Here is a 26,431-nt window from a genome sequence, read left to right on the forward strand (position 1 = left end):
TGCAAACTAAATGCACTAGTTTTGAGGAAAACCAACCTCTGGTCTCTTCTGATAAAAGGTTCTTCCTTATAATATTTGATGTATTATAATTTTGAAGGATTTGAGTAAATAGCAACACTGAATATCAACCTAAATGGTTGAAATATAATGTTTATGACATATAAAAAAAATACATAATAAATTATTTAGCTAAATGTTCCATGACATAATCATTTTAAAATTGTATTTAATTTATCAATTTTGCAGTATGAAGAATCAAAAAATGAGGCTAATCTAGTGGAGCTCAAAAGATCCAGGATTAGCTCCGCCCACAGGTCCGTCCCTGACTCCGCCCAGATAAAGTTATTTCATGGTGACGTAGAGCTGGACGATAAATCAGTAACAATATATATCGCATCAGACGGATCGATAGCAGTAGAGATAATTCTCAATAATTTACCTGAAATCCGATCCAGAATCAGATATATCAATTAGACATTTTTTATTATTTTAATTCATGATATATTTAATTAATGATTTGCTGATGTATTTATTGTTTTCAATTTTGTCCCTTTTGGCTCTCCATAAAATGAAGCCTGTATGCTTGAAATGTTGCAATAAACAAACAGTCAAAACAGACCCATTCACTCAGCAGATCTTCTGGCCCATAACCTTTAGTCGTCCACGCATCTGACTATTCCGTAATCCCTCTGGCTCTTGACCTTCAAATCCCTTCAGTAGCGGTCATCTGACTCTCCGCTAAATGAAAAATCTGTCGCGTGCAGATTGTTTGCGTGGGGAGGACGCAATGTGGTCGCTAGGCAGACGACTGCGAGCCGTGGGTTTGGATTAAGCGACTCGTCCGATTGGTTGTGCCGTGAAAAGAGTTCAGGGCGTACGAACGGTTCCGCGAGGCATTTTTAAACCCAAGAAAAGAGTTTTCCACGAGTCGCCTCAGTTCCGCTCTGCCGTTCTTTGCATCAATGTCGGACGTGAGGGAGAACCCGCGGCCTTCCTCGGTGCGCCGCTCGTCTCTTTTCATAAGCGTGAGAAAGAAAAAAAAAAAAAACCCAGAGCATGACTATGGAAAACACGGCTCTCCTGAGAATTTCTTAGCACTGCCGTGGAAAGATCAAATTACATGCAGGCTTCCCTTCTTGGGATTAAAGAAGCTTTCTGATAGGCGTGTGTGTGTGTGTGTGTGTGTGTGTGTGTGTGTGTGTGTGAGGGCGTGGCAGTGTATGTGTGAGTTAATGAGGTTTTATGTTGTAGTTAAAAAAAAAGAAAAGAGGGGAAACAGTGGTCAGGGCAGCAAAACGGCCAGGTCCATTTTTGGGACAAACTCCACTCCACATACAGAAAGAGACACTTTTCGTCCCACGAGGGAATCTGGCTGTTTTGTCTTTTTCATGCAGGGCGGGTATCCGATATCCAAGGTGTCAGCTTTAGCTTAACCAGCAGCTCATTATTTTTCCTGTTCAGATCTTGTTTATACCTGTGTACGCTCTTGCATCTTTTATTCCCCCCCTCTGCTAATGAGAGCCTCTTGTTTGAGGTTTAATTTTAGTTTTCACAGCAGAGTCGTTGTTCATTAGGAGGGTGTAAAGGGGTGGAATGACGCCGAGGTGTTATCTTTAGGAAACGTTGACGGCACAGATACATGTAGAACTCTGAACGTCAACACGTCTAATGGCTAGACGCAGGGGGGAGGCTAAAAGGGCTTTAGGGATCCACTGGGGTGAATGTGTGTGGGGGGAAAAATGGTGAATTGTTCCTTTTTGCTGCACAGTGGTGCAGTTGGTAGAGCTGTTGCCTTGCAGCAAGAAGGTTCTGGGTTTGATTCCCGGCCCGGAATCTTTCTGCACGGAGTTTGCATGTTCTCCCTGTGCATGCGTGGGTTCTCTCCAGGTTCTCCGGCTTCCTCCCACAGTCCAAAAACATGACTGTCAGGTTAATTGGTCTCTCTACATTCTCCCTAGGTGTGAGTGTGTGTGTGCATGGTTGTTTGTCTCTGTGTTGCCCTGCGACAGACTGGCGACCTGTCCAGGGTGAACCCCCGCCTCTCGCCCAGAACGTGAGCTGGAGATAGAGACCAGCACCTCCCAACCCCACTAGAGACAAGGGTGTAAGAAAATGGATGGATGTTCCTTTTTGTCACCTTCTCAACGTTAAATGCATAGTCAATATCAGTGCTTCAAGTTAGGAGAAAGAACAGGTTTGGAAAATGGTAAACATAACAGAATAAGTGGGGAAATAATATATTTTCTTGACATCAGCATTCAGTAGCTTAGTGTACAGGAAAAATAAAATAACTTCAAAATAAAAACGAGAAAGCACCGCCCAAGTAAAAATCTGCTACATAAGAAAAATGTGAGATAGAATTTCTTAGTGTTAATTTTAAGTTATTATAATTCTTTTGCTTTATGTAAACAGTAACCCAGATTGGACAGATGAAAAACAAGGATTTAATAAAGTGTGAACTGGCTGCAAATGTGCCAGTTCACACCAGTAAATTTACCATTCGGCTCCCCTGTCCATCAAACTGTCACATATGGAATATGTTTTCTTTGTATGGTAAAGTGTTTTTGCTAATTTTCCTCAAAAGTGGTCAGTAATACTGGGTCTATGTGACTGTTAACTCCCACCTGCAGGGGTCAGTATTTCTTACTTCTACATTTCTGCCTAACCCTTACTTGATGTCGAGTTGTTGTCCGTGATCGAAATTGCGAGGAACAAAAAGTGACGTTTTTGTCCTTAATTAGGGCAAATACCGCAAAAGATTTCTTGTAAATATTGCTAAAGTAGCACCAGAAAATTAGTGATTTTGATAGCAAAAAAAAAAAAAAAATGTTTTAAAAAGTCACAACAGTCTTGAAATCCGATAGAGATTGATTTAGCAAACTTTAACCTTGAGGTAAAGGATTTGCAGCAAACAGCAGGTCGACCAATTTGGATTTTGATACATTTTTTAATCATACATCTATTTTGAAGTGATGTTGCACCTCATTTTGCTTCCTTCGGTTTTTGTCCCAGTGGGGGAAACTTCACTGTTAGTGATGGATACTACATGCTTACACCATGAGTAGAATATAGAACCTAATCCATCTATTAAAAAATCTCATGTATGACCCATCTTTATTAAAATATGACCCCAAAAAATAGATTTTGTTTTTCAGTTCTGCCTCTGCAAACTCTTTCCTGTTGAGCTGCTTAACTAAGACTGTTTGTGCCCTACCTCAGCTTCCTTCATGATTTTATTGCGGCTTCAAACAAAACTCCTTGACAGCTGTCTCTAGCTCTGCAGGATTGTCTTAATGAAACGTTGGCATCGTACGGAGTGTACAGGGTGTACTTTACTTGGCTGTTTTATAAACTTTCATTTGAGTAAAGTTCCACATCTGTGTTGAAGTTTTCGTTATCGATAGTTAGGGATTCTTCAGGTTGTTGGTCGTTTATGTTTGTGCCCTCGATTTTCGAAGTAGGTGAAGACTGTTTGCACAGCAGTTCTCATTTATTCCGTACCCATAATGCATCGCTGCAGAGCTAGAGCTAGAGCGATGGTAAACAGTTTAAGGTCTACTAACGTCTTGGATGTTTTCTAACTGAAAACCTGGTCAATGTTAGCAATAGTCAACAGCTATAAAACTTAAACCGTGAGTGAAAGGTCTGTTCCAAAGCGTCGCCTCCTGAATTGTGCCAGATTAGAAATAGACGACTGAGTTCTCCGTGCTTAAGATAGTTAACTCTGCGTCACACTCACTAAACTTGCATTTCAAAATGCAGGTTTTGTGTTTTGTGAGTGGGACACCTGTAAGGTAAAACACACTCTTCCGAAATGGTTACACGGTGTCAGGTTTTCTTTGCTGATGCTTTGGTGAATGAGTACTTGCTGTTGTCAAAACAATGCAAATTAGACATAAAAGATGTCCATAAAGTAAAATTATGTCAAATCTTTATATAGACTTTTGCTAGTTGTCATATGTGCAGGTATTGAGTTAAATATGGTGGGACAAAATGCTCTCTGTTTCCCATGCAGCCTCATTTCCCAGGCCTTCCCGAAGCGAAGGGATTCTCGGTAATTCATGTGATAAAGTAAGAAGAGGTGATGTTCTCTGACAGGTAAAGCTCCCCGTAATGAGAGGTGCAGCAGGTGAAACAAAAGAGTTCGACTGCAGAACAAAGGGCCTTGCATGTGTTTTTTTTTTGGAGTCTGTTCAATCCCTTGGCACCGTGTCATGGAATTCAGCCCTCTTCGCAAAAAATTTGGCTTCCCACTCTTGGATTGCTGCTCCCTCCTCCCCCCCACAATTATCCCATCCCTAATCACCCCACACAGGATCGCAGAGGAACAGCGGGGCGGCAAAAGGGTCGAGCCGGAGTTTGACTTCCTCTCGCCGCGCCGTTACATAACAAAATCCGGGCGGGCTCGGCCCAAAACCCGAGGGTTGCTCTAAAATTCGCTGCTCACCTTCTCAGCCCCTAACAAGATTCCCTGCCCCCTCAAAACAAAACAAACCTGTCGTCACACTTCCATCCTTGCAGGAAAGCAAGGAAAGCACATGCGGCAACAAAGATCCTACTGTGTTTCAAAACCCGAACGGTTGTATTTTGAGGATTTGACGGCATCAGCGAGTTATACAATTGAAAATCTTTGTAAATAGGGGCTTACGGACAGGGTGGTCTGGAGTGCTATTAGGGGTAGATGCTGCCGATAGCTTCGCAGTGGTAGTGGCAACAGTGCATTGTTAGCATGCAGCACAATGAGTTGCGACAGCTGTTTCCAGCATTGGTTGCACTGTGTTGTCCTCCTGAGGGCGGCGATAAGGCCTTCTAATGGCCTTATGTGAGATGGTTCAGCTAAGAGGGAGGCAGCACAGTGTGTGGCTGCACAGTCAAAGTTTAGGCAGATAAAGTGTTCATGCTGGCACGCTTCCTTGTAGCAACGGGGCGAACCTGAAGGCGGAAATGCTCTAACCACTCTTTAATCTGGCTTTGTTTTGTGCTTAACTTCAAACAGCTATGCTAGTAAATGTTCCCCACCATCTCTTCTCCTTTTCTTTGCTCCTCTGTAAACTTTTCTGTCTTTGTCTCGTGGCTAATTACGAGGTTCTCCCAGCATGATACGTACTACAGTATCAAGGCGTTGGCGAAAGGATTTAAAACCAAAGTGGAAATCAGGGTCCAACCTTCATTTAGCCATAGTTGTTCCTACTGTTAAATGATCAGAAATATTAGCCATTTCTGATCATTTAACCGTTGTAATTGATGTTTGCTATGACACCACATTTAAAGTCGCTATAATAACATATTTAGCATTTAATTATTGTTAATTTGATTTTGACACTTGCTGAAAAAAAAAAAAACCCAACTCAAATCTTATTTGCACTCAATTACACAGTTTGTTTCTGACAGGAAGTGAGCGCTTTTTGCATCTTTCCAGTGTTGTTTATTTAGAGGGAGATTATATCCACATCTTTTAGGGTTGGAAGGCTCTGTTCCATAACCCTAATCTTTACCTTCCTCCACAGATTCTCCATCAAATTCAAGTCTACATGCTGGTTGCAGCTCTCAAAAAACGTTCATGTTGAAGTTAAAGTCAGAACAATACAGATTGCTGTCCATACCTGTGTGTGTGTGTGTGTGTGTGTGTGTGTGTGTGGGTGTGGGTGTGTGTGTGTGTGGGTGTGTGTGTGTGCGTGTGTGTGTGTGTGTGTGTGTGGTTTCCCTTCAACCAGATGACAAGTAGTGTGCAGAAACAGGAGGGGGAGGGGAAGTGGTGTGGTAATCTATTCTCTATTCTCTGGTAACACTCAGGTGTGTCCTTCAAACAACTTTAACAGTAGCTTGTTAAAAGGCACCTCCTTTTCTTTGAATTCTTTGCGTTGTGTTTCATGGCGTCTCTTTCTGTTTCATCTTGTACTATTACCCACAATTCCCTAAAAAAAAAAAAGTGTGTGTGTGGGGGGAGAGGGAATCAAGTCTTACTTTTTTAAACATTTTCACACGCAGAGAGGAGGAATGTAAAAAATTCAGAAGCAGTTTTTGCTTTTTACCTCACCACCAGCTAAAACGCGCCCACATGTCATGCTTTAGTTACTGCTGTGGGATCAAGAGATGTGGGAGCGCTAACTGTGTTAGCCGCTTTAGAGAAGCCATTCATCTGTCAGCTGAACTGTTTTTATAGTTTAGGTTGTGTCGTGTCGTTTGATGAATGAAGAACCCAAACGTAGGAAGTCGGTAAATTTCTTCAATACAAAATCTTTACAGACACAGGAAGTTAGGCAAAACGTTTACACAGTCAAGTTCAGTAAAATGTTGTGATGAGGCTCATTTGCTAGATTAAAATTACCTTTTGAAAATGCTAACCTTTAAGCAGGTATTAAACATACTCTTTCTGTATTAAAAATGTTCTTTGCATTGGTCTGATATAATGTTCTAATCTTAGATCTTTGTATCGGGAAGAGTGATTTGTGAACCAAACCAGGTGGTTGTTAGCAAAAGGTTTGTTAGCAGCTTGTTGCTGATAAGCAGCTTTAACAGCAAGCTTGCTAACGTGAGGGTCAAAGGAGAGAGCTAAAGTTAAACTGAGGACATGCTAACTCCAAAACATTAGCTAAAACAATTTAAGAAAAATAATTAAGTTAAGCTATACTGTTAAATGTAATCATAGAAATGGCATCTAAATTAAATTGCTTAGTGTAATCTTTGACCAAAAACCTAACATAACTCAAAGACAACAATTAGCAAGTAGTGAGCAGAATGCTAGCCCTTTTGATTAGCACATTTACATGACGGCTGACGCAACATTTAGATTGAGCTTATTTTCTATTTTTGCCTGCAATTGGAAGTCAAAGTATCCAGAAGGTTTATTTAGTAATTCCTCACTTTAAAAGTGACTTATGAAGTGATTTATTTATTTGTTATTTTTCCATAATAAATAGCTATGGAAAAATACTGGTTCTAAATCATAAAATTGTCAATATTTAGAGTAGGAGTTGTGATGGAACTGTGACGAGGAGGACTTGATGAAGAGCAAGCTTTATCTTGAAGCTGCACACGGTAAATGTGACGTTAAGGGACACAGTAAAACATCCAAAGCTCGCAGTAAGAGAATTACACAATGTTCCGTGTCAGATTATGCTACTGCTGCAATAAAATACAAATTTATTTTAAGGCTTTATGCGCATCTCCACCAGGGTAGCCAGTAAACGTGGAGTACAAGTGCCTACAAAACGTTCTGCTAAAGGAAGACATCAAGTTGTAATGAACTCGGCGTATGTTCCCGAAATGTATTTCTTTCATTCGGGGTGACAGTTTTACCACCGTCTTGTAATGTGTCCAGGCAGTGCGAGAGTGAAAATTACCCTACAACCTCGCTCTCTTTCCAGAAGTGTGTCTTTTCTGGGTTTATTGATCCTCCGCTGCGGTGCGGCGGGTTCTCTCTGTGGATGTGGCAGGGTTTTTCCCCAGGGCTCCGGTTCTGCTGACGAACACGAGATGCTCAAACTGTTGCGTTGCGGCACAACACGCTGCCGTTTGTGGTCCGCTCCCCCCAAAGCCTGCGTGTGATTACTGGAAGAAGGCATGAAATATACCATTACCAGGGAGCGTTTCGTCTGGGCTTGTTCGTACGCGCACCAGAGTGTACTGGCACGAAACCTCTGACCGGTCTGGTTTAATAATCATTTTCGAAGCGATTACATAATGCAATAAAACATTACAGTTGCCACAAGCTAAGTGCGCAGAGTGCACAGTTGGATTCTCATCCAGGAGCCGAGTTGCGGAGATGATGGGTTTAGAGGATGTGTGGAAAGAAACGGGGAGAGAAAACAGTTTCCAAGGGAATGGTAGATCACTTAGGGTGGAGGGGACACCAGGGGGAAACAAAGCGAGGAGGAAATGCACCTGCCAGACTGAGCAGCAGAAGTAGGACAACCGAATGCTGCGGCGCACAGGGCCTTGCAAAAGTATTTGTACCCCTAAAGATTTTTTTTCTTTTCACAGTTTTGCGGCATTACACCCACAAACTTGCATTTAATGCAATACAGCAAACATAATGTTCATAATCCTTAGTTCTGATAATTTGTTATCTGTTATCCTAATGTTTATTTTGATTAGCTTAGTTTTCTGCTTTGCTTCTGTTCAGTCATTTCTTAGTTATACCAGTTAGATTATGTTTAATTATATATCCTTTGCTATAGTAGTACAGATTTTCCTAGTTCCTCTGTTTGTGTGCTCTCCCTCGACCCTTTTCTCTCTCTCTCTCTCTCTCTCTCTCTCTCTCTCCTCACACCTGCAACCCGTTAGCTAATCAGGTTGCACTGGATTTTATTTAGGGATATCAGAGTAAAGGGCACACCACATTTGTTAAAATCGAAATCTTTGTTTCACTTTCCTTCAATTTCACAATTATGAAACCATGTTTAGTAGTTCGTCACACAAAACCCCAATAATATACTTTGATTTTTGTAGTTTTTATGTAAAAAAAGAAAAGAAAAGTGAGAAGTAGATTATGAACTGCAATGCTGCTGTGGAACAGAACACATTTAGGCAGCAGCTCTTGTTGGAGGACAGAACGCGATCTGAGTGTATGTCAGACGAGGATTTTACTCGGTTAATCCAGTCAGCAGTGAGCAGGTATCCCCCTCTAGCCTCTTTGTTTACTCACGCCGACTTTCCTCTGGTTTCACCGTCTGTCTCTCCCGTGTTTGTCTTTCTGACTCACCTGCTGTCACCAGAACGTGTCATGGAAGTCCAGACAACGCTCAAGCGCTAATAAAGATATTTGCAGACGGTAACGCAACGTTATTACCCTGCTTTCCATGAGGATTGGTGCTCAGTGTTTGAAAGAGCCCATTCACAAATGAGAACAAGTTGTCGTACAAAACTGATTATGATTATTACACACAATCACTTCGCTCGACGGCCATGTATTTTTTTCTTCCCCCAACTTGGACGGACAACGTCTTTGCACATGCTCATTGAGTCCAATTAGTTAACAATCAGAGGAGCGGCGAGCGTGAGAAGTGGAAAAACGGATACGATGTGTATGAGAGAGACCTGATGACAAAGAGTGGGGTGATGTGTGTGTGTGTGTGTGGGGGGGGGTGATGCAGGACGTAACAGTGACCACTTGTTTCACACGTGCACATTTTGTATGCGAGACTGAAATATTTCCCACCACTTGGTTTCATGTCTGAGCGCACTCCATTAAAGGGTAAAAAAAAAAAAAACTCTGGCTGCACTCTCTAAGAACGACCTCATGCCGAAGCAGAGCAGTAATGGACATGAGGTCAGCCGCACGCAAAAGAGCTAAATGAGGACGGATTGGAAAGAATGCACCTTTAATGAGCCACGGTTAAAATTAACACCGTTAGAAATCTGTCATTTGAGAAAGACGTGTATTTTCTTCTCTCGTTTTGAAGCTACTCTGTCATCCCATTATAGATCTGTAATATAATTTCTTTCAACAGCCTCGAAATGTAGAAATGAAACACCTTTTGCTTTGGGCAAACACACATTAAAACATTTTTGATTTATCTCACACCTCAGCGTACTTTATGGTAATCTAATGTCAGGTGTTCTCGCCAGGATTTTGTGATTTAAAAAAAAAAAAAATCTGATTTTGTGATGCCAGTAACTTGACATCAGGCTGCAGTGTAGTGGAAGTAAGAAATACTGCCACCTGCAGGTTGGAGTGAGCGGCTGCTTAAACCCAAGGTTTTTGACAGTTTTCGCGGAAAATGTGCAATATGTCACAGTTATGCATCAGTGTGGACAAAATGTGTGCATCTTTTGATTCTGCGTTAATTTCTGCAGTCACAAAATCGGCAAAAAAAAAAAAAAAAAAAAGCTTGGACTTGTAAGGGAATGGAACATTTGTTTTCTAAATTTTATGTGTGGGGAATAAAAACAGAAAAATGGGAAATGTGTTTGTATTCAGCTCCTCTGAGTCACTACTTTTTACAGCTTAATGTTGCTGCAACTACATCTGCAAGTCTTTTGCCAATTCCAATATATTTCCTTTCAGCATTAGTCTTCATCATCAGCTTGGTGTATCTAAAAACTCATAGGGTTTTAGTTTTAATATGATAAATTAGTCTTTTTTTAATAGCTTTGAAAGGCAATCGTAAATGAACGATTGCTGTCTCTAAGGCTGCAGTGCAGCAGTGATGGTCTGTATTTGTGTCTCGGGGCCTAAATCTAGGGCGATGGGGTCTTAAGCCCACGACAACACATGCTGCTGGTATTAAACTCAGAATACGCCGCATTTATGTTGTACTTATTTGCGACCGAGCCTTTTGGACTCAAACAGAAGTGCCAGGATGTAAAATGAGGGTCACAAGCAACTTTCTGTAGATGTAGAGTGTTTGGCATTGTCCGTATTTGTATTATGCCTGCAAATGTTCATGTTAAAGTAAGTCTGCCTTCCTGAGCCCATCTGTTTTCGAGCTTTTAGCACAGCTCATCATCTAAAGCATCAGTGCAGATTTGCATGGACAGTCAGAGGCATTGAATTTCTGCAAGGTGACTGACATTGGAAGTTAGCTTAGCCATGACTTGGAAAAATAGTACCAAAAAACATCAAAAGTTGACATGCCAACAAAAGTCTTTCAGGCTGTTGCCGCTTTTTAAGCAAGTGTTTGGACTGCGGCACAGCTGGCGATTGCAGGAGGTCAGAAGAGTAGCAGTTTAAGACTCCCATTAGCTTTGGATTTAAAAGTCATGTGACCGGGACTAATCCATAGGTAGTTTTATGTTACGTGCCAAATTACGTGCGCAGATAATAATAGTAGAGTTTTTTTCTCAGCCATAAGTGTTGGTTTCAATTCAATTCAATTCACTTTATTCATATAGTACAAATTTACAACAAATGTCATCTCAAGGCACTTGAACATCATTTCAATTCAATCGTACATAAATTCTAATTGATCCTAGTTATCAATTAATTATTCAAAGTAGTTTACAAAGTTTCAGTCTAAGGAAACCAACCAGCTTGCATTGAGTCAAAGATTTGCTTTGCTGCACCATGAGATGTTTTGAGAAGCTACCCATTTGTCACGAGTTGAACTGTAAAAAAAAAAAACAATGTTACGTAACAAGTGTTTCCCATCTTGATTTATTTTTTATTTTTTTGCGTTTGAGATCTGTATTTGTACAGATAATTGACATTTAGCTGTTTCCCTCTTTGTCTCTCTCATTTTCACACACTCATCCGCGCCGTCGGCAGCTTCCAGCAGTCAGACTGTTGGCCAAAACCAACAGACTAAAAAAGAAGAAAGACGGTCGCGAAGTCCTCAGCAGTCTAGACCGAGACTGAAATTGTTTGTTATTAAAAATACGATCTAAAGGCAAATTGAAGGATTTTTTGTTGTTGTTTTTTCTCTTTTATGTCAATCCAGAGAGAAGTTATTAAAGAAAGAAAGTACATGTCAGCTTTTGCTTTTGCACAAGACACTAAAGCTGACGTGGAAAGAAATATTTTTGGCCACTCGTACACAAGGAGAGTTGTTATTTTGAGCGCAGTGTCTTCAAAGGGAAACAATTGCAGACGTCACAGGGAAAAGCTTTGAATTTTAAAATGCCCCGTTGAGAAGAGAACGACGCAGTGCGTGACCTCAGCAGAGCTTGAACTCTGGTGCTCAGGTCATTACAGTAGACCTGACACCTAATACGTCCTAAATATAGCGAGACAGCGGAGAGAGGGAACGACTTCCGGGGATTTAATCAAGCTCTCCAACATGCCGACACACTTCACCCTCCTCTTGACTTTTTTTTTTGTTTTCCATTTTCTGCCTACCAGGTTTAACAACCGACAGACTGATCGGCCCAGACAGCCGTTTAGGGCGGCTTATTTTAAGGGGTGCAAAGAAATCCCCAAGAAACACGAGTCTGCGGTTATTACTGGGCTTAAATACGGGGCTACCAGCTGTGACCCACCTGCTTTGGCTTGATAAACACACACTTGGATCAAGTAGGAAAATATAACACTTGGCTAACTGCCTGGTTAACCAGATAGGCACACACAAAGTGTGCCTGTCTGTAAATATCTTGCATCCTGATATAGATACATTGAAATGAAATCATTCCTTCAGGGTTGAAAGGAAAGTCAGTGGAATTTATATGCAGTCTTGGTGATTTCAGGGTGGTTTGCTATACATGTATGTCTTTCCTATTGCTAGTGGTGAGCTAAGCTAAGAGCGCTAATCATAGATATTTGTTTTGCTAACGCTGTAGAACTACAACAGCCGTTTTTAGCAGATCCTAATGCTAATGTGCTAAAGCGCTAACTTGAATTAAAATATATCTACCCTTGAAAAACTACAACCATTTAATTTTGACTGTATAATTTATCTATAATGCCCTTAGATACTATGTTAATGTTTATATTTATATTTTGTTTCTGCATGTTTCTTGTTTGAAATAAAGTTATTTTTGGGGGGAGGAAGAGAGATTAAACGTTTTTGCCCACTTCAAAATAAGAGCATGAATTATAAACGTCAAATTACGTGAAGAATTCGTACCAGTCGATAACCAAGACTTTAACACGGCCGTCGAACTTCATTCACGTGAAAATTTGCCAAACAGCCGAGGAAATTTGCGCTTTAAAATTTATGCGGAAAATTTAAGCGAAGTCCGCAAAACGTTTTTTTTAAGTTGGCAAAGGTGCTAAATGAATAATTAGCTCTGCTATTAGCGGATTAGCTGAAGTGTGCCACTGCCTGTTGCCAATCATTCTTTCACTGTTTTTATGTAATAAGCTCATTCACTGGCTTTCTTGCCAAAGTGAGGAACTCATTATTAAGTTAGAAAAACATTCCTCTTATAACCTAAACTCATCTGAAATCAGGTCTTTTTTTATTTTTTTTTACTTTATTTTAGTGCATTATGTGTTTAGTGGACATTCTTTCAACCCATCAATCGCCTCTAAGAGTCTCTAGCTAAAACCCCTCAGAAAAAACCCCGTCAGAACGACCCGCCCTGAAATTACACACGATGTTTCCGCTTGATGATGATGCAGAAAAACTCAGGCAGAAAGCTAGACAACGCCTTTAGTTTCTTGTCCTTGTTTGATTTGCCACGACTGAAACTGAACCAGGAAGTGGCCGTGGCATCAGTTCAAGTGACACTCGTGAAGGCTGACCTGTAATCTTGGATTATTGGCAATAAAATGTGGTCCGGGTTGCCATGGTAACATGGCAACATGCTATTAAGACAGAAAAAGTGCAAAGAAAGAGATTTGATTGCTTTTATTTAAAACAGGAAAGCCTTAAATCTACTGCTGATGGAAAAAAAACATTTATTATTAGTTTTAATTGTGTTATTTGTGACATTTGTTAGATATATTCGGATATCTCTCTAGAACAGTGCTTAGCTGCTCCACTTGTTTTTAAAAAAACTTTAATTCAAATTCAAACTTGTCACCTGTCACAGCTGTGGTCAAATACATACAGACTGTACAATGGACTCCATTGTAGGATGATGAGTCTAAGTCTTTGATTTTGTAACTCAAGAGTGACTCAAGTCGAGGTGTGAAATTTCAGTCACTTCCTTTTTTTGGGGGGACAGGTGTTAGAGGCTCCATGGTGACATCACAACTAATCAATTCAATTCAGTTGAGTTTGTTTATATAGCGCCTTCTTATGGCAAAAAACCTCCAAAACAATCTATTTGATAGAAAGATTTTAAGTCCACCTTTCAGACAAAACCTCATCTTCTAACTTCACTCTGAACATTTTTGTGTTGTTTACTTATTTAGTACTGTTTTTTCCCCTCTTTTTTTAAAAGTTACAGTTCCAAATGTTTCTTATTTTTTCAGCTTAGCTGAAACTTGAATGTGTGCTACGGCTATCTAAATTTCAGTTATCTTATCCTTGGAATAAAGTATCAACAATCCACAGACGCTCATCTCTAGATGACAGAAACACCTCTGTTTGTAGTTGTTAATCTCTTTTTAGACCTCTACAAGTTCTAACTCAACTCAAGAAATGTGCCTTTCTAAAAAACACGTACGTAGTAGGCGTCTTTTAGCTGCCGCGCTTCAGCAACAGGGTGGGGAGGGGATACTCTACGCTCCATGAGGGAACATAGAGATGCTCTTTCTCTGGCGCTCATTGAAGTTACTTTAAACTGTAGCGATAATTAAAATGGAGACATCCAGCTGTTTTGAAGTCTCAAGTGGCCAGTTTTCAGGTTTCCCATCTTTGAAATGCTGAAGTAGCCAAATGGTGTCTAAAGTGATGCATTTCAAAAGAAAACGTATTTATTTCAATCTATCTTTGTTCTGTGATGCACAAATACTGTTAGAATACAGCAAAGATAAACAATGCATCTGTTTATTTTGAGCTCTGATTTTGACAGCCTGATGATTAGTCTGTAGTAGTGCAGTTATATATATATATATATATATATATATATATATATATATATATATATATATATATATATATATATATATATATAATGTTGGCTACTTTAAACATTTAGAGCATTGTTACGGTGAAGATTCAGCTAGAGAGGGGAGAATAAATCTGTGCTGTGGAGTGGAGGGCATGTCTCTACATTATCTGTTCATGTCCACCTGCACAGTCTCACTTTTATTCTCCTGAATAAACCGGGTCCCCTTAGAGAAACATGTACTTATCTGACTGCCTGTTGTTAAGACTGAGGATTAAGCTCAGAGGCAGTAAACTGTTTGCTAAGGGCTTTTCGGTAGAATAAGACAGCAGTTACCTGGGGACTCTTTTCTTCTTCCTCTTCTTCTCTACAGTTGGTGCAAATATTGTACTCGACCAAACCAAGAGTAGATCTCTGTGCTTTAGAGCAGCAGAGGACGAGGCCTTGCTTTGTCCATCTCGGCCTTCTCTGTTTTGGAGGACGTGTGGACGGTGCAGTAAAATGTTAAGGGATTAGTCAAAGCTGAAGGGGTCACAGCATTAATCGCATTGTGACAGGAGGGGTAGGAGGAGGGATTGGACCACTCCTGAACGACAAAGCAGACAGCCCGGGCAGTCAGGGAGTCTCTGCTCCTCTGTGGAGGAAACTCCCACACACACTCCCACACACACACAAGTAGGACGGTTCAAAAACGACCCCCGTTGTCCCCCACATAATTTGTTTCGTTATTATTATGTCGGCGTTTACATGGATTGCTTTAGGGATGCACAGATTTGCTTTTCTCACTTTCAATACTGAAACGTATATATTTATATCTGATACAGAAAAATGGTGCTGAATTGACTTAAAATTGTTCTTTTGTTGTTTTACATACAGACACAAATGTATTAAATCACAAATTTCTTTGATAACTCTGCAACAGTACAGCAGAATACACCAGCAGCTCCACAAGCTGGGTCAGACATGTAAAAGTAAATAAACTGCAACAAACCTTCTGTCAATTGGTTCAGAAAGAGTAATTAGGAATTCTAAAGTCGCTAAAAAAAGCACAAAGTATAGAATTAGACTGAACAGATCCGCCTTTATGGATCAGGCACATTGTCAGAATTTTATCACTATCGTTTCAGTGCGTCTCTAATCACCACGGCAATATTCACCAACTTACATGATATCCGAATTTAAGGTGGCACTACAAGTCCCTATGGTCACCAGTTAACTTCCTGTTGCAGCTCTAATTACAGTGTCAATAAATTAATTAATAACCCAACAACTTCAATACATTGGGCAAAGAAAGGGCTTAACCCTTCCAGACCAAACGGATCGGCGACGATCCAGCCAAATTTGCAGTACCGTAATTCCGCCACACGTTGCGCTGTCTGAACAATTTGGTTTCTGAAAGGGGAGACGTTGCACTTTCCAGCCAATATCGGGTTATTACGGTAATTTCACTCCCACCGTAGCAGGGAGTGGCGCTCTTTTAATAGATGGTATATTGCAAAAATAACGGCTAGGTACTGAAAATTCCAGTTGTTATTGGTAAATAGGCAAATATATATATTTACTCGCAGGACATTTAAAGAACTGCGTACAATTAAAATAAGCAAAAATATCCAGAGATTTGAAACATAGGTATTAAAGGGTTAAAGAGTTTGTTTTAGCTGTCAGTGCTTTGGGTAGCAAACTTGAATGTAATTTCTCAATTAATTCATTCACTTTTATTGCTAATGATTAGTTCACCGAGAGAATCACTAATCAATAAACCAGTTCAGAAATGTTTCTCATATGTGTCTGGACGTGAATTCCAGAAGAGTGGTATTTGAAATATAAAAGTTCAAAGATCATGACAGGTAAGATATCGTAGTTTTCAGTTGCTTGTAGCGATTTTTCTCAAAATACTTTAGAAACAACAAAGGTAATCTCTTGTTTGACTTTCACCTATACTTTAAGGAGATTAGGGCCCTGGAACCAGAGCGTTGTCCTGAAGGACAGGTCAGGGCTGGTGTTGCAGGGTCATCTGAGGACGTGGGCGAAACAGCGCGGACACGAGCAGCGAGTCCTCCAAAACAAAACCGTAAAACTGCAAGAGGGCCTATAAATGAAACGCGCCTCGCTGTCTTTGCTTTCGTCAGTTTGTCTGCCGGCCCCGCTCTGGCTCACACATGTACGCACGGAGCACATCAGCAGGCGCACAGGCCACAATGACACATCCCAGTGAGGCTTGATGCTTTTCTTGTGACAATAAGGAAAGCAGGCGCCAGGCGAAAGGAAGGGTGACCAGTTAGAGACACGTGGACACTGCAAACCATGAATCTTTTATTTTTTTTTCCACCTTCTAATCTGATCTGTGTGTTGGAGTTGGAAATGTAGACGGGGTGTCTTTTTCTTCCTTCTTTTTAAGACCAAATTTTTTATATGTTTTCTCAGGAAGCTTTAAATTTGGGCGTGAGCTGCAGTCGACCTGGATCACCCTCTTAAGAACTGACAATTAGACATCTGCATTAAAGCAGGTGGTTGGATGCGAGAGTTATTTATGTTCCAATCCTTTCCAGCTTGTTTCCGCAGTGTTAACACAGCTGCAGCCCACGGTGTCAACTGGAAAGCGGTCCATTAATTATTTAGCCTGCCCAAAGCATGTTTACTCTGGAGCAAAATGGCAATAATGCCGACCAGGTGTATCCTCGCCATTACTGTGACAACACTGACACGGCAACAAGGTGGAAAGTTGATACTGCTGTTTCATCTGTGGATTTTAAAGCTCTATACGATAAACCCAGAGTGTAGGAGATGGGGTTCGAAGAAAGCATGTGGAGCAGAAATACCTGGCGCATTTGACGGCATCGCAAGCGAATGAAGCCAAGGTTAAACCTTATCACTGTTGCTGACGTGCTCCAGATGCACAGGCAGGCTGTTGGTAAAGGTTACCCTGACAGCGCCACTCGTGCTCTGATGAAGATCACAAATAACACACAGAACGGCTTTACACTCAAACAGCTAGATGGGGCGTTTGAGTGGCCTCTTGATTTCCAGGGAAGCCTGGGCAAACTCAAGTCTGCTGGACTTAGCCGAGTTTACATTAGTCTATAATTTATAAGGGTTCTCAGAAGTGCACACACCCTTTGTTAAGCTTCCAAGAAAACGAGCCCATGACAAATCTTCACCGGACCTTTTCCGCTTATTTTGTTACATATGACAACGCAGACATTTGTTACAGAGAGAGCGATATAAAAAACCACTAAAAGCTGCGACAACCCTGCAGGTTTTAGTTCTTGTGTACACACCTGCTGTATGTTCTGGAGAATCTGTTGAACCGAAAATAAAGCTGAGCGTCATTTCTGGACTTGTGAGAGCACCTGAATATAAGCCACGCCCACCTAATTTAACCCTCCCACAGTCTTGGCGTGATGCTCTGGAGGAACGCGGCAGATGTCACGGTTGGGCAGCGGGGAGGTTGTCCCCTCAGACCGTCAGTTCCCAAAACTACACACATAAACAAAAACTTGTTAAACCGCAGATGGGGTGTGACCTTGTGGGGCCACAAACGGGGTAAAAAGCTTGTGGGGTCCAAATGACCCCACAAGCCTTTTGTGGGGTCTGTAAAGTTCCACTGTAAGGTTCCACAGTCTTACGATTGTGGAAGGGTTAAAAAGAAACAAAAATTGTACGTATATCAGCCGCACTCGTCTGTAAGCCACAGGGGTCGATGTTGTAACACGAGACATTTACACAGAAACATACAATATATATATTTTTTATTCTATTGAAATACATATTGTAAATGCTTTTTCCAAACAATACCTGTACCACGACTACTTGAAAGAAATACAGTATCGTCACCGGAAAAGTTATTGATCGCTATCTTCGCACTAAAACCACCAAAGTCAGGGTTGGAATTGAACAGTCTCAGAATCTCTTTTGTTTTTGCTTTCGTCTCCAGGCAAAGTGACCTTGTGCTGTGCTCTTCATCCCGCATCCGTCCGGCCTTTTAAAACCCGTTGGTAAAAATCCACACATTAATCGCATGGTAGTGTTCAAAGCATGTGAAAATAGTAGCGACTTAAAGTTCAGGAATTATTTGTATTTTGGTAAAACCATTGTTTTCTGAGATCTACAAAGTTGGCAAGATGCTTTAAAATTTTACAGCGTTATGTACGCAACAATTCTTCAAAGGTTGTGAAAAGAGAAGTCGGAAACTAGTCAGGAAGACTTCCAGGAGTCATTCCAAATCTTCCATTTGTCAGGATTAAGGAGTACGGTTGTAAATCAGAACTTTTTCTAAGAAAACATCCAACTGTTGGAAAATCTTCCATAAATCTCGACCCGGAATATGTTAAGTTTCTATAAAAAAAATGAACTTGATCTTTTGCTATTTCTTTTATAGTTCCATGCATGGTTTGTTCGGCAGAGAAACAACGGAAGCAGAATTAGGCCGTAAGGTTCCTTTTCATCGGTTTGAATTGGACTTTTTGTCAATGTGGACAGTATAGATGGTTCAGTCAGTCAGAGACACCAGCCAAACAAAGGTTAGTAACACTTTATTTGACGGGTTGTGAATAAGACTGTCATAAACATGACATAACACCTGACATGGACACGAGTAAGTCTTCATGAATATTTATGACTGTTGTCATAAAGTGTCATTCGGTCAATCATGACACTTTTAATACAAAGTTGACATTATTCAAAACGTCTTTGTTAACCAAGAAATCATGATCTGACATAAATGTGTTATTAAAGTATTACTGATTAAACTTTAGCTTTAATAACATAAAGCTACATAATTTTTAAAGTCTGTGTCATGTTTATGACGGTGTCATGACAGTCTTATTCACAACCCGTTAAATAAAGTGTTACCCAAAGGTTTATGCTGGAATAAAAGCTTAAATGTGTGCACATTTATAAAACCAGGCATTTACATCTGCTTTTTTTAAATGACGAATTGTACAAGACAAATCTGAGTTTCTGTAGTGTTTTTATATTGTTTGGATGAATTTGGGTAAAATCCAATGGTATGTTTGGTATGTTGGTATGTTTATTGATGAGTTTTTGGGTGTTTGGCTCCCTCAACGCCCTTGCTAACCTCGACGTATTCATCGTGTTGCACCACTGCCCCGTTAAGACGGATCATGTGGATGATTTAATGACCTTTCATCATTTGAGCACCACTATGTTGGCTATCAGAGGTTCATATCACGAATGCCGTTGCTAATCTCTTAGAAATTGTCCTACAGAGGTGGAGACGGACGGGCCTGTAATTCTTTGTCTGAGTGAGGAATGATAATGATTCTGACCCTTGAGTTGGGTTAGCCTTGGGTAGCAAACAAGTACCATGGAGCCAAAAACCGTCTTTTCCTTCCACGCTCAACATCATCGTCATCATCAGAACGAACCTTAAACTGTACCAGCAGCTCACTTTAATGCGCTGTATGTAGTACACACTTCCTGTTTTGCTATGGTTACAAATATGACACGACTCATATGAGTTAGCTCTTCTTCAAAAGTGAAAACACTTGTTAATACAGACGGGCAGATGTGTGTTGATCGTCATATTGAAATGTCTAAGCTTGGCCATTTTTAAATATAATTTATTCTGGGATAGATGGAGGATAACACTTTGAAACATGTATAGACATATTTCACCATGGCATGATACATTCACATGAGCTCGATATTTTCCATTCTGATGATTAACATTTATTGACGGACATTGTTTTTTATAAACTTCATAACCCATGTTATTTATGGTTTAGGTTGTATGTGGTTTGTGTTTCCTTTGCTATGAATTTTTTTGGTCATTGTGTTTTATTTTGAATATTTAAAACATCTTCCAGTTCCAGTCTGAATAACGACCTTGCATTATGATGCCATGATCAGTATATCTGTTCTAAACAGTCTCAAAATAGCAATATTAACGTTTATCGCAAGAGTTTCTGGGGCAATTTATTGTCCAGCAAAATTTGTTATCGCAAGGCTTAATTGTGCTCAAACTCAAAATCAGCATTCTTCCATGGTCATGTTGGTGTTCATGCTTCAAACCTATAGAAAACATGAGCTAGGGAGAAGAGAACATAAGAGAAATTGTGCAGAGAGACATGGCCAAAGATCCCTCTGATTCATTCCTATGAGACGTTGTTATAAAGCACTGCTGTAGTTGTATGAAGTTTCATGTCAATGTAGTAAAAGATGTAAGAAAATGTAAATAAAACTTTAATAAAACATCATGCTGTTCTCTCATTCGAAGAACTTCTCAACAGGTTAGAGATTATTGTGAGGGTATGAAGGCCTGTAGACATTTGCCCTGAAAAGTTTCCGAGTCGTGACCCGAATACTTCAATGTTGAACTCCAGCCAGCAACCCATTAACATTCCAACAGACCTCGGATCGTCCTTGTGTCATACATGTGTGTGTACGTGTGTGTGTGTGCAGGAAACGTTTCATCCACATGCCTATGGAGAACTTGGTAAACGCGTGTGATAAAGCCCTCGCCTCAGTTTACCAAAAAGTGTGGTTTTGCTCCGTCAAACTGCTGCCTGTTGTGCAACTTCTCCACAGCTGAAACTCATTTCACTTACAGGTTTTATTGATCCTCTCCTCACTATAAAACATGTGAAGACTGGAGAGAGATGAAAGATGTTCAGGGAGATAAATGTCAACATGTTGCTGTGTCCCAGCCTTTGTTGCGTATCATAAATGCCCTTTGCTTTGTGTTCCTCTCTGCAGAGAAACTCTATAACTCCAATGGACGGGACTTGAGAAGGGCTCTGTTCTCTTTAAAGCAGATCTTTCAGGTAACACATTGTAAATGCAGCAAGCCTCAGTTTCTTCTTCACAGACAAACTGAGATCTTCTTTTCACCTTAGCATTTCTCTTCCTGTGTTTGCGTTGCCCATATCGGCTGCCTTAGCGGTTTATATTTGGGTGTGAATAATTTACAGAAGAGAGTTTAGAGAATTCATTTTCGTGCTCAGCTCAGCTACTTTGAAGAAGGACTATTATGAGGCCCAAACAAACTAAGTCATAGGAGCTGCTTCAAGCTAAAAATAGTGCAGCTGAAGGCAACACTTCCTCTGGTACTTTTCACTTGTTCAGCCAGCTATGCTAACTTGTGTTGCTTAAAATGTTTCCAAAAGTAAAAAAAAAAAACTAAACATTTCACTGAAAACCCTGAAGCATTTATTAAAGTTAGAAAGTTGTGTTAATCCTTGTTCTGCACACTACCGACATCATGTGGTAATACGTGAGATTGCAATTCTTAATGAGTTTTCAATTGTAGTTTCAAGGCCATTGTATCTTACAGTCAGTTTTTTTTCTTTTTCATTTTCTCTCCGTTATTTCAGGATGACAAAGACCTTGTCCATGAGTTTGTGATGGCTGAAGGTTTGACTTGTCTCATCAAGGTGGGAGCAGAGGCGGACCAGAACTACCAGAACTACATATTAAGAGGTAACTCGTCTCTCCATTGCATCCAGTAATGACGTACATATCTGGAAACCTCAAAACAATCATGTAAATGATATAGAACAGGTAACGGCAAAGCTAAACTCTATTTGGGTGGAAAATGACCCGCTGTTTGAGTCAGTGTAAAGTCGGTTTTCTTGCTTCGTTAAGTTACTGTTTGAAAATGCAACAGGTTGACCAGTGGTGGACTGTAGAGTAGAAGTGAGCGGTTCAACTCCCAGGGTCCCATCTGTTGTAGGTTTTAACCTGCTTCAACATAATTCAAATGATGAGTCATCTCCAGCCAAATTCTGCACCTCCCTGTTCATGACCATTCATTTAAGTCATTTAAAAAGTGTGTTCAGGCATAAGTTCATGTAGAACGAATTCGAGTGGTTGTTCTGGAACGACATAGTTTTATCTAAAATTAATTACATTTGAAAAAAGTGCTACAATGAGAAGTATAATTTTTTTGATGTGTTATATTGGCCAGGTAGAGAAGCAAGATTTGATCTACCTGAACATGAGTAGATTTTTAAACTATGGTAATAAAATGACACGTCTGGGTGCATTTGAACTTGTGCCTCCAAGTGACCACTGTCACCACTAAGACCTTGACTGTCCACAACTTCTCTATTTTATTAGTGAGCTCTTCGTATTTCACAAGTTTCTGTTTCTTTAAGTGACATTTATGCACCGACATGGTGGGAAAATTGGGGTTCAAAGAGACATCGACATGTGACAGGAGGAAGCTGGAATCAAACCTACAAACTTTATATCAAAAAGACAACACTACCCGCTGAACCACAGTCACTCCATCCATCCATCCATCCATCCATCCATCCATCCATCCATCCATCCATCCATCCATCCATCCATCCATCCATCCATCCATCTCTCTCTCTCTCTCTCTCTCTCTCTCTCTCTCTCTCAGTGGTCCCCAACCCCCGGGCCGCGGACCGGTACCGGTCAAAATCAGCCGCGCAAGAAATAATTAGGTTGGGGACCACTGATCTATCTCATATATAAAAATATGAGGAGCTAGCTACCTCCTCTCCTCTCCTAGCGAGCCAGCAAGCTAGTGAGCTAGCTAGCTCCTCATTCACAGTGAAGCATGGTTGTAGCCACGCTGTGCTCTGAGGTTAATCCTCCTTCAAATATTGTGAAGGACATTGCAAACAGATAAAAATGTTGTCAGAAGATTTTTGGTCAACTATATAGTCAGAGAAAAACACAGTGTTACATTTCTGACAATGGACGGACAATGATTTGGGCTGAGTCAGGAAGAGCCACTCCTGTGGCTGAGGAGTTAGCAGGCAAAACTCAAGAAGAGGCTGAACATGGTAGCTTCCATCGCTCAGGATGTGGTTTGTGACCCGCAGCAAGATGCTGATGGAGTTCCTCTCACACTGCTCTTTATTCCTTAATAACATGTAGGACTTTTTCTCAGCATGGAGATAGAAAGTATATGAAAACTGCACTGTAGTTTTCCTTAAGGAGATTGTCTTATGATCTTAGTGCTACTTTATTTTTTTTTCTTTGTGCTCTGCTTTCTGTCATTTATGCTTTCACAAATCACAGTAAAAGCATAAATGTGAATCTTGTCCAGTCTCTTGCCATTTGTCTCCCATTTACAAAACAAGACATCAAAACTTTAGCCTTTAGAACAAAATGTCCCTCCAAAGTCCACTGTTATATTGTCAACATGACTAATCAATTTGTCTGTTTTACCCAAACACAATCAAACAAGGACTTGTCATTCTGAGACACTGATGTGTTCATTGATCCAGATAGTTCATTTTGATAGCTGAACCAACGACTTTGAGAAAGATGCTGGGTTTTGCAGGTAACCCAGGATGTTTTTCTGCTTGTGCAAATAGTTTTGAGAAATCCACGTACCGTTTTACAACTGTCGAGAATGATTCCAGAAATGCTCCAAAACCACTGAGAAAAACCGTAAGATACAGCGTGCAGCAAATCTCTTTATTGTCAAAATAAAAATGTGAAAATCATGTTTGAGGCATAAACATCCTGCTAACACACGGCACACATGAGATTCTCCAGTCAAGGCCATAAACTTATAGGTTTGCCTGAAAATATAAAGATGTTCATGGCAGCTTTTGTTCCTGAGTCAAAATGCATCTATAGGCTGGCAAAGGTGTATTTTTCCTCACCTTGTGTAAAATGAATTTACCATCATTTACTAATGTTATCAAATGAGTTGGAAAATAAATTGTGTCTGGTTTTATATTATAAATGCAGTTTACTGTGGAAGATGACATATTCAGCATTTTTGCCTTTTTATGTGACTCAGATTTTCACCTGAAAATAAAGATTGAAAATTAAAGTTTATGCTAGTGGAAAAACCCAAACTGTTCTTTATTAGTTGGCAGCTGAGGGACATGAAAGGAAACTCCCAGAGCCAAGCACGAGGAAACAAACCAGCTTCCCGCATGTAATATTAAAGATTTATCTGGTAGCCCTTCTCGCACTCTATTATTATTTATAATATATTTGCCCTTGTTTAAGATTTACAGCTAAATCAGAAAATGATTCGTTCTGAGACTCTCAATAGGATTAACTAGAACTGTTGCCAGTTTGGTCTTTTGTTAGTTTTATGTAGCTACAGATCTTGAACAATCCTTGCTCCTGCATAACAACTATTTTAATAAACTTTATGATACTTTGACGTAAGCTTGAATCAAAATTGCAGTTCTAAGCAAAAGATCTTGAACATGCATAGAAAATGTCGACTTTGTTCAGTATGTGAATTGTCTTCTTGGCCTGTGTGAGGACATTTCAGTTGAATGCTTCTTGGCTCTAGTTAAAGTCACAGTTCCCGTCTAAGATTTCCTTGATCAGAACGCCGTACGGACGTATTGAGCTCTCAGCGATGCGTTTCTCCTCCTCTGCTGATGTTCCTGCCGGAACAGGGATGAGCCAGTAGGGTCCATGAATCTGCCTCTTCTCTGGTTTGATTCGGTTCTGCATGATCACTTTGCAGGTTTTTCCTGTTATGTTTGACGTGAAGGTCTTGCAGTAGCTCTCAGCAAGAGAAAGTTTAGGCGTTGAGTAGATTCCTCTTCCGTATGCTTGTCCACCTCCAGCTGTGTAGTGACTCCTGACGATGCCTCTGGCTCCTTCTAACCCGGTTCCATGGTAGGACACAGGCCACTCTCCAGGCACGGAGTAACTCCTCCATCCACCGGGGCCCAGCCAGGTGTCTCCATCCGGATATTTACCTTTGACCTTCAGGGCCATGCGGTACCAGCCTTTTGGGCGCACGTATGTCTCATTTCCTCTCATGCAGGCAGCCGAGTCAGAGAGATTAGTGAAGTCGAAGTCATAATCCGGGTCAAAGAATTCCTTCTCATTGATGAAGAACTCAGCATAGCTGGTTTTCTTGCCGAGGATCATTTGTATAAAAAAATCCTCAACTGATAAAGTGAGAGCAGCTTTCCCAGGGTTTCTCTCATTGAGGGCGGTTATTTTGATCCCCAGAAGCGCGGACAGAGCCTCAAATCTCACATTTGGGTCCACAACCATGTTTGACAGAGAAAGCAATTGCTGCTATCTGCAGCTAGAGAAGTCCGAGTTTCGCGCTGTTGCAACAGAATGTTCTTATCAATTAGTCAAACAATGAGACAGAGTGAGGTCTTACTCTCTTACTTTCTGTTTTAAAGGGGAACAACCCTAGAGAAAACTGGGACTCACAATGAAATCACGTTTAGCCATTTTCCAAACATGAGTTTGCTGTTCAAAGGAGTGAAATTGACATCAAACCAATACAGTTACAGTTTTTTCATAATTAGTCACTTCAAGTTGTCCTGTTGAACATGTTTTTCCACAACCTATTGAGTGTTTCTTATCAAACCTGACTTTCTAATTTATCGCCCTGAAATTAACGTCTATTTGTTTATTTGGCTTTATTTTTTCCAGAATTATTGAGATTATCAATTAATAGAGCTTATTTGTATAGCACATTTCAGAAACAAGGCAGTTCAAAGTGCTTTAAAAAAACACAAGAATAAGAAGTCTTGAAAACAACATATTATAAAAAAAAAAATTGAAATTGATGAAATTCAGACACCAATTATTCATCTATTTTCCAAGGAAGCCCTTGGAAAGATAAAAACTCAACACTATACAAGATGCAAACGAGCCACTAGATTTACAAGATACAACACAAAAACTAACAATATTAATAAATATTTTGAAGTAATGACAATGTGTCAAGCAATAAAACATAAGAAATACAATACTTGGACGTTGCAGGTGCAAGATGTGACTAAAACTCGATCTGATCTATTCGTTGGGCATTTTAGAGCAGAGCTGATCATTTTATGGCCTGAGTAACATCCGATTTATCTATTTATTTTATTTTCTAGTCTTTTCTTTTCTCCAGGAAAGACGTCCATTTTGTTTATTCAGCGGTTTTACCAGGTTGTCCTTGGCAAGATAAAAGCACAAAGCACTGCACAAGATGCAATTAAGCCACTACATTTAGACCATATAACACAAACAATAATATTACATTATTTTCCACTAACAACAAAGTAAGCAATAAAAACATAAGAAGTACAACACTGAGTAAAACCTGACGGTTTCTTGTCACATCTTG

The 26,431-nt window shown here is 40.2% G+C and overlaps 1 protein-coding gene across 5 annotated transcripts in view; it reads left to right on the forward strand.

The window, feature by feature from the left end:
• The window catches only part of LOC102223689 (FH1/FH2 domain-containing protein 3-like), a 91,759-nt gene that overhangs the window by 16,045 nt on the left and 49,283 nt on the right, over positions 1–26,431 (forward strand). For all 5 annotated transcript variants that reach the window (XM_023345382.1, XM_023345384.1, XM_023345383.1 and 2 more), the window contains exons 4-5: positions 21,094–21,161; positions 21,711–21,816. In XM_023345382.1, coding sequence (XP_023201150.1) covers positions 21,094–21,161; positions 21,711–21,816 — 174 coding nt within the window. The remainder of the gene's footprint in view (positions 1–21,093; positions 21,162–21,710; positions 21,817–26,431) is intronic.

Source organism: Xiphophorus maculatus, chromosome 13, assembly GCF_002775205.1.
Source record: "Xiphophorus maculatus strain JP 163 A chromosome 13, X_maculatus-5.0-male, whole genome shotgun sequence".
Taxonomy (NCBI): domain Eukaryota; kingdom Metazoa; phylum Chordata; class Actinopteri; order Cyprinodontiformes; family Poeciliidae; genus Xiphophorus; species Xiphophorus maculatus.